The sequence below is a fragment of the Danaus plexippus genome, chromosome 15 (assembly GCF_018135715.1).
Source record: "Danaus plexippus chromosome 15, MEX_DaPlex, whole genome shotgun sequence".
NCBI classification, from domain to species: domain Eukaryota; kingdom Metazoa; phylum Arthropoda; class Insecta; order Lepidoptera; family Nymphalidae; genus Danaus; species Danaus plexippus.
The window spans coordinates 6,551,020-6,559,757 of record NC_083547.1 but is presented as its reverse complement, the minus strand read 5'-3'; the positions used below and the strand labels follow the sequence as shown (position 1 = coordinate 6,559,757).

The following is an 8,738-nucleotide window of genomic DNA, read 5'->3' as shown; positions in this document are numbered from 1 at the left end:
CGCTCTTTACAAGCCAAAGAATCATTTTTAATAAAAAAAATTTCTTAAATTTATTGACACTTCTGCTAAGTTGTTTTTTTGCTGTAAACTATTTTTCTTTAAATATCTTCCGATAGTTAATTCAATCTCGTCAAATGTAAACTCTTTTTTTGTCACTGAAACTTATTGGGAAGAAAGATTTTTTTGTATTCTTCTTTCAAAAGAATATGTCAAGATATTTTATGACAAATCGCATAATAAATCTATATAAAAATTTCATCTTTATTGAGTACAATAATATGCGTCTTTTTTTGATCATCGCATTATGTGCCGGTAAGAATTGTACGAGAGTGATTAATATCAATTAAGGTTTGTCCCGAATAAGTTTTGTATTATTTTAGATTTCACAGCGAAATTCGTGGTCGCCGATGGAGAATTCGAAGTTAAAAGAGGCGTATTCCCTTTTATGGTGAGTAATATTGTTATTAATTAAGTAAGTTCATTACCACAGTTCATAAAAAAATATTTTGATTGCAGGCTTTCGTTTATTACCCGGACAAAACAGTTGTAGATAGCACTGGCATAAGACTTACGAGAGGTGCAGTGCTACTACGGCCCGACTGGCTAATTACTTCTTCTCTAGAAGATGGACAAACGTCGCTTGCATTCCCAAAAGAGACATTGGTAGCAAGACTCGGAGCTATCAGAATAGATTCTAAATTCACTCTATTTGAGGATGAGGATGAACAAGAACGTGAGGTAATCTATTGCTTGTTTAACAGATAATATAATAAATTTGTAATGCTTATATATGTTCGTAAACATTTTTCCGTTACAGATAATTCAAATTGCACGTCCGCAAAACTACAGTGCAATGGAATGGTGGTTCGCTGATATATCGTTGTTGAAAACTCTGCTTCCTTTTAACATAACAACGGCCGTGGCTCCAGCAACTATCGACACTAAACCCAGGGACGCGGACAGGAATTGCCTAATACTAGTCTACGCTGTACTTATCGTTTCATAATATATTGTTTTGCTTAAATACGGCATTACAGAATATAATATCGTTCCATTTTACCATTCATAACTAGGCGCCCAATGGGAACGCAAGCGACGATAGGATGTTGATGCAACTTTCAGTAGAAATATTAGGCTCGTCACCGGAGAACTGCGGCAGCAATTTCATGAGGAGTATGATATGTGGAACCAATACTGATGACACGAGAAAATATCCAGGTTTCTGTGAGGTAAATCACATAAAACTCTATTTAATGTCTTAGCTAAACACCACTAATATTGGTTCATTTAAGAATTATGACATAATAAATATTGGCTCCATCTCTCGTATTAACAGGGTAATAGTGGAGGTCCTCTTGTATGTGAAAATGACGTGATTGCTATACAAACGTACATTAATGATTGTAAGCCACCTCATAGATATCAAGTTTTGGGCGCTTGGGAAAATTTAATAACATGCGCTTTAGAAGACAAATGCAAAGAGGAGCAATGTGCTCGAATTTGCAGCATCATACACAAAGATTCAGATGACGTTCTCATTCCGGAGAAAACGTTATCAGATGAGGCAAAAATACATTCTGATGAGGAAAATATCTCTACCACTGACGTGCAAGAAGTAACAAGTACCTCTGTGGAAGGGAGAAGACTGAATCAAGAATATTCGCACTTTTTATCCTTTAACTCCGGCATGGTTCAAACTGATGCTGCTACAGCGAATTCCACGGAAGCACACAATACTAAGGAGGCAGTTATCAGCAGTGAAGTTGATACTACAGAGAAGTCAACGTCCACTGCGAATGACCATACTGATGAAGAGCAGGATACAAGTACGAAGTCACCCAACGTGGCCGTCCCCATGAGTCCAGAAACAGAAAACATGCCCGTCTATAAAACCATGGAATCAGATAGCAGCGTGCCAGAAAACCTCATAGAAAATTCACAACAGGGGGAGCCACCGCAACGGCCACACAAAGTGAGAAACGAAGCCTCGGTTAACATCAATTCATTCTATTTCATGTCTTTAATATTGGCTGTGATTAATTTTACATAGAATTGTATTGTGACCGGCATTTGTTTTTGTTTCTTTGAATGTTGAAATAAAGTTTTCGTTTAAAATAATGTTTACCATTCGAATCCACGAAGCCGAGAGCTCGTCAGTGAAAAATATAGTAACATCGAACTCTGTACTAAAATGCTAACCATAATAATATACAAAATTCCTTCAATACGGTCTGGAAACTTGTTAATGCTATTAGAGCAAACTGCGGAGGCGTTAAGCCTGCAACCTTACTTAATTCTACTTATTCGGAAAACTTTGGAGCGCTGCTTCTATGGAACATCTTTGCACGCTGAGTGTGTCTACTTTATATACTAATGACAATTAATTGGTAATTAGATTTCGGTTATATCCGTATATTATGTGGAGACAGAACAAATACAGTGGTATAAATACAGTAATAAGTATTAGTCGATAAAATTTTTGTAGCGATTTTTATTCAGTAGGAATTTTGACAAAACAAAAATGTCGCTCCGCAGAATAAATAATTATTATGTTCATTATTCCACATATCTTTCAATATTTCCAATAGTACGAATTAATCTGGAATGATGTTACAGAACCTGAAATTATAAAGTTTTTTAAGAAACTAAATTGGTTACGTTTTATATTTATTTCACAAAATGATTCTTCACTAGGTATATTCAATATCAATATTTTAGTGAAAAATGCTTTCACACCCAAAAAACTAACGAAAAACACTTTGTACACAAGTGTAAATATTTGTAGATCAAAGACGTGAAAGGAAAAAAAAACTAATTTTCAAGAGTACGAATAGTATCAATTCTAAAACTTTCAATTATTAATTCATAGACGGTCCACTTACGCGCGAACAACCAGTCGGTGAAGGTATTATGAAATAGATTTAAAATAAAATATTTTTAAAGTGAATTTGAAAGTTTTGAAGTGCAGCGGAATCGAAATGTATCTTAATAGGATCGGATGTGTTTAAATTCCAAAAGGGGATCGCATTGGAAAACTGTTATGCATATTTTAAAGTTAAATTTACTTAACATAGACACACCGACGAATGAGAATTCAACGCCAACGTCTCATGGTACTTTGAAGTGTTTTATGATATTGAGCGGACGTGATGCTAGTACTGACTGTAACTTTAATACTATATAAATATCCATTCAAAAGATTTACATAAAATTATTGTTTCGACAGATTTATGACTTCATATAACTAAATTGGGGAGAAGAAAAAGATAAAATCTATCAATAATTTAAAATATATTAGTTAACTTGAGCCATAAATTTTTGTTACCTAAAAATAACATTTGTAATACGTATAAAGTTGTTCGTTGCCTGTAAAATAAGAATAGCAATAGCGTCGAGCTACTTTCTGCAGAGTTTATTTTTAACTTGTTTACCAAAAGTGCTTAGGAAGGGTCATCTCGTGGAATTTCAGCAATTAACACAGACAGGGATGAGTTAACAAATAAAACGAATTAATTCAACAGTGTCATAAAAAGAAATAAGCACTTCATAAAACTTTTAATAATTAAAACTCAAATAAAAATAATGATCGCCCCGGGGTACAAGATCCCTAAGTCACAAGGAATGCTTTGGTAAAAACAAAAATGATTTGGGACGGTCTTGTTTTTAAAACTTGGCAGTCATTTTGCACAAAACAAAAATTGGAGGGTTACAAAACAAAGAATTTCTGTTACTTTAAATTATGTTATACTCTGTGACGATTATTTTTCACCATAAAATAGGCTCCTATTAAAGCAGCTATTAATAATCAGAATTAAAGTCTCTAAGTATTATTTGAGACAATTCTAAAAACCTTAACTAAAATACAAACGCAAGTATTCTTAAAGGATGACGAAAGCTGGCTTAATGTTAAACTCTATCTAAATTTAAATAACTTTTTGGTTTTTAGGAAAATATTTTATGAGAATTATGGTTTTGATAAATTATCTGCAATGTTTAATAAAATCGAATAACATAATCGTCTTTTTAAACAAATAATATATAGGAGCAGGTTTTTGCGGTCTTAGAACTTAAAATTTTACGCGACAAACTCATAATTAAATTTCATTTAGTACTCAAAAATTGTAAGTTTGCTAAAATGAAAAGTAAAAAATATGTCGGCTGATAATTAATTCGTGCTTACTGAATATTTTTTGTTCAACAGTGAATGAACGCCGTTGCCGTATAATTTCAATCATTTAGGAACTTCTGCCAATTGATTCTATTTTAGATCATAAAAAACAGGATTTTCGCCTTTTCGTTTTAAAGATTCCATTCAAAATTCTATCTTTTCTAGATGTATATTAATAAAATCATTTTATTATAATAGATAAGTTATTAATAAAATAACAATAACTTCTCATAACGAAACAAAGGAGATACCTAATGGGTCACTATCAATACCGTTATTAGTAACAACAGCCTTCGGCACTGTAATTGGCAATTAGCCTAAATTTAAATTCTAGTAATTGGTTTAGGAATAACTAGGTATTATGTTATAATTATTATTATAATGTCTATTTATATACACCGTACAATAGAGAGGATATTGAAATGTATTGCGTTCGGTTTAATTGAGTTTTTTTTTAATGTTAAATAATCTGTAATCTCAAAGGGAAACGAGTCATATATTTCTTACAATAAAAATCCATCAACGACTAACGGAATCGCGGAATCCACCGACACCGTCACTGTAGGCAATTTTCAATCTCTTTTCTATTTATGACAGTAATAAAGCGACCGGGAAAAGTCAACAATCAATTTTGTATTTCAATTTATTCCCAAGCATCCTAGTTCGTGCGGTGATAAGAAAAAGAAAAACGCGTTCATTTAAAACGGAAATTATTGCAAGACGCCATCAGTGGTGTGCGCTCGGCTCGCGTTGTTTATCTTTTTTCTATTTTCATCTTCCGTGCGGACTTTGACAATTTGATCTGTGAACCTCGGCATCCGCATTGCATTTTCCACGCGCTTCGTCGTGTCGCTCGTGTTCGGGAGGTTTAGGCGACGGCGTTTAGCGTCTCTATTAAGCTAACATTTGAATGTAGTTTTGTGTTTCGCTCGATCGCTATGAACGAACAAAAAACCTCGTCGCAAAGAACCGTTCGTTCGGTGTAAGCGGTTTTGTTTACTGACGAAATTAAAGATGGCAATGATAACATTTCTATCAAGCGCGTTTCGGCCGACAATGAGGGGCGGAGCGGCGGGAAATTGGGGTGATTTTTCATCTCTTTGCACGTCCGCTGTCGATGTGTAACGTTAGCAAATACGCACAGGGAAAACTTTAAAATTACTATTATACATAGTGCTTCACTGTAACTCGATTGAACAGGTCGGAAGTATTGAAACCGAATTAATTTTGTAACGGGTGATTTAATATGAAACTAATAATATTAGCGCCCAAATCCTTTGAACAGATTGACGTTAATATCTAAATAAATTTAATCTTTCATTGACAACAAAAACAATGCGACATAATGTCGATCGAAATAACTTATCGTACGCTTTTCACTCCATCGAAGATTTCCATCGGGAAGGAAAAATACCAAATTTCCGTTCACCTCCGACACTGATGACACCATTACTGTTTGTTATAACGTCTCTGCCGACATGTTGTTGACCTCGGACTAAAATCGAGGGGTAAATAAAAGATTGCATAGTTTCGAACAAGTTTTTAATGAGCTACTTCTTTGGTCGTATCATTGGTTTTGAAACATTCCGACACATTAAATACAATTCGTCCAAACATCAACATCTCTTACAAGATCAGGAATGACTGAGATTTCGCCTACGTAAATGCTGAATTAAATACCTATTACGATACCTACTTTAATATATAGCAGGGTAAAGTACCTTGGACTATCCTATACAGTTACGATATTAATATAATTATAATAATATTTATACATTTCGCTATAAACGAGATTTTAAATATACACCGATTCCATAATAATACAGCTCACTTAAATTTATAATATTTACATAAATAATACAAACATTATAACGACGTCAGAATTAAACTTAACAGGCAATATACAATCTAACGAAACAACGAGTCTGAACGCACAAGCAGACGACATCCAGTGGCTATGCCAAGTTATGCTAAACAATAAAACACTAATATAGAGTTTGTCCGTCGTATTGCATCGTAAAATATTATACACAACGTAGATGGCGTTGAGTGAGACATGTTTGGATATAAATCTTCCGAAAATCTAAAATAATAATAATAATAATAAGAAACATCAATAAAACAAACGCAGTCTTTGAACTTTAGATCCATTACATCACAAATCATATATCATTGTTGAAATCCACATCAGTTATTCTACGTCCTATGAGACCGTCCTATGAGATCCTCTTATGAGATTAAATTTATTTTAATGTTACATTTTATTAAAACTTCATTCTAAAACTCGCCGAGGAGGAAGTTGATTGTCTAAATCGTTTTGGCATTAACACTAGCAGCTAACACTGAGACATGTAAATTTTAAGATAAATGTTCCTTCCGTCACCAATATCATCTTAAAGTCCATGACAACCACTAAGCAGAACACCAAATTCCAAAACCGGTATAGTTGGATGGTTCACACCAGGAACAAGTGCCTCGGTTTACACTCGGACTATTTAAACCCAGCATTTATAGTTGCTGGGTTCATAGATACACTGGTACATGTTAAAGTCACTACACCAATAATTGTATGACCTTTTGATTCACTGTTAGATGGTTCTTGGTTGGAGCGGTTTACATTCTGTAATCTCAGCTGGACGCAGACAAGCCAAGCGGCTTGAGGTGCGAGGGCGGCGCGAAGGAGGCCGGGGACGATCCTGACATGTTGTTATTAAGATCGCCCGAGCGACTTGATCCGTTCATGAGGCCGATAGCGTTGCTGGTCTGTTTGGATAAAATCTCCTTTAATATAGATTACATAGAAAAATATACAGTCAGATACACATATTTAGCTGTATACAGGTGCAAAGAAAAATTTGCTATCGTTTCATTAAAATTTCATGTGTTCGAAAGCTAAAAGAATCAGCAAAAACCTGATAAGTCAAAGTTGAAAAGGCGATAGAGACGTGGGGACAGCAGTATTATATGAATGTGGAGTATATTGTTCAAACCATACCGAAGGTGGCGGCAGGTGCGTCGTCTGTCTCTTCAGATGAGCGAGCGGTGGCGGGTTGTAGGCCATGTTAGCGAAAACTAAGCGCTCTTCGTAATCGTACTCGCACAAGATTTTGTTCTCGCACAAATAGAATCTATCACCGACGCAGAATCTGTCAAAGAAATCACATTACAGAATTGGTAAAACTAAGAGCAAACGTAAGAGCTAGAACTTGATGGCAGCAGAAAGAACGCATGGTTTAAAATCAAAACGGTTTGAAGACTTTCTTTTCGGATGTTTTGAATGCGATTCAGTTTGTAGATAAAACTGGTTTGGACGAATTCTCACTGAAACGCGATTCTTATTCACACACGACTAGTATGTGTTTGTATTATTTAAAAATAAACAGATTCAATGTTAGTCATGTACAAATCGCCGCCAATCTCGATTTTTACGATAAAACCAACCAACCAACCAACAACAAAAAAGTCCATTAATAAAATAAAAAAAAACACTAAATATATATCAGATATTTATCATTGTTTACGCGCCGGTCGAAAGCCAAAACGTCTCGGAAATGAAATTTACTGCCGCAAGTGGTAGAGGTCAACCTGAATCCTTAGGACGATAACGTCACGCGACGCGCATCCCTCAATGTGGCAAAACAAAAGGTATCGCCTTCGACTCGCCACTGGCCGCCCGGAACCGTCACTGATAACAAAACCTTATCTCTCACCCCCCTCCCACCACCCCCCCGTTCTTCCCCCCCATTGTTCACCCCCCGCCAACTCTTTTGTTTCACTTGTCACAAAAATTAAGCGCAATAGCTCGGCTACAAATGTCTCTTTTTTAAGGGGCCAATTTCCACCGCAACTCAGTCGATTTCGCTGCTCTTAATTAACTTTATTTCCTGTTCTCTCGTTCTCGACTTTTGTTTTTGGGGGTTGTCCTTTTTATTTTGCTTTTTTTTGTCTGCTGTCGCGTAATGGAAAAGATGTAGAACGAAATTTTAATGACTGGGTGCAAGTTAAGCTTTGTTCTGAGCGCCATTGTGCCGCGGCAATTGTGACGCGAAGTTTGACGTTTTGTCTAATCGAGCGTGATGTTAACTGGATAACAATTTTAATAAATAGCGAATGTCTCTTCGGACAACGACTCTGTGATAATAGATACAAAGAAAATACATTTTTCATTCCTTTCAACTGTCATTGCTTTTAAAATTATAGTCTTCAGAAGATATATAAAAAAAAATCTTAAATCGATATGTTTTGACGTTATTCTTATTTTGTGTTGGTGTTAATTTAATATAATCAAAACGCCGCTGTGGATCTCGACTCTACATTAATCTCGTACGTGGAGTACGCAAATCCGACATGCAAGAGGTAATAGACATCGGTGTATAAAGGTCGTCAGTTCTGTGCTAGTTCGGCCCATGCTTCCGTGGAGTGCCGCGGGCTAGCGAGCAGATTGCTACTAAATTATTTAGCCGTTTAGCGATATTCGCCTGATATCTACCGTCCGCCGCTCCAATCGGACAGCCCGCAAATTGGATTCAGATTTCTGCCGCCCGTGGAAATTGATTTGTACGTGGTATTT

The 8,738-nt window shown here is 35.6% G+C and overlaps 2 protein-coding genes across 2 annotated transcripts in view; one reads left to right on the top strand and one right to left on the bottom strand.

The window, feature by feature from the left end:
- Nucleotides 1-213: 213 nt before the first annotated feature.
- LOC116766618 (uncharacterized) lies at nt 214-2,118 on the top strand. Its single transcript, XM_061522832.1, has 6 exons — nt 214-312; nt 381-448; nt 517-738; nt 818-988; nt 1,074-1,229; nt 1,337-2,118. The coding sequence occupies exons 1-6, from the start codon at nt 222-224 to the stop codon at nt 2,048-2,050; spliced, it is 1,422 nt and encodes a 473-aa protein (XP_061378816.1). The 5' UTR covers nt 214-221; the 3' UTR covers nt 2,051-2,118.
- A 3,575-nt stretch (nt 2,119-5,693) lies between these two features.
- Nucleotides 5,694-8,738, bottom strand: part of LOC116766362 (LIM domain only protein 3) — a 32,640-nt gene continuing 29,595 nt past the window's right edge. The window contains 2 exon segments of the mRNA XM_061522913.1: nt 5,694-6,931; nt 7,164-7,314. Coding sequence (XP_061378897.1) covers nt 6,797-6,931; nt 7,164-7,314 — 286 coding nt within the window. The 3' untranslated portion in view covers nt 5,694-6,796.

Coding starts and splice junctions, on each gene's coding strand:
- LOC116766618 (XM_061522832.1), top strand. CDS start 222: ATGACAAATCGCATAATAAATCTATATAAAAATTTCATCTTTATTGAG. Junction 449..516: donor GAGGCGTATTCCCTTTTATG/GTGAGTAATATT, acceptor TTTTGATTGCAG/GCTTTCGTTTATTACCCGGA. Junction 1,230..1,336: donor AATATCCAGGTTTCTGTGAG/GTAAATCACATA, acceptor TCGTATTAACAG/GGTAATAGTGGAGGTCCTCT.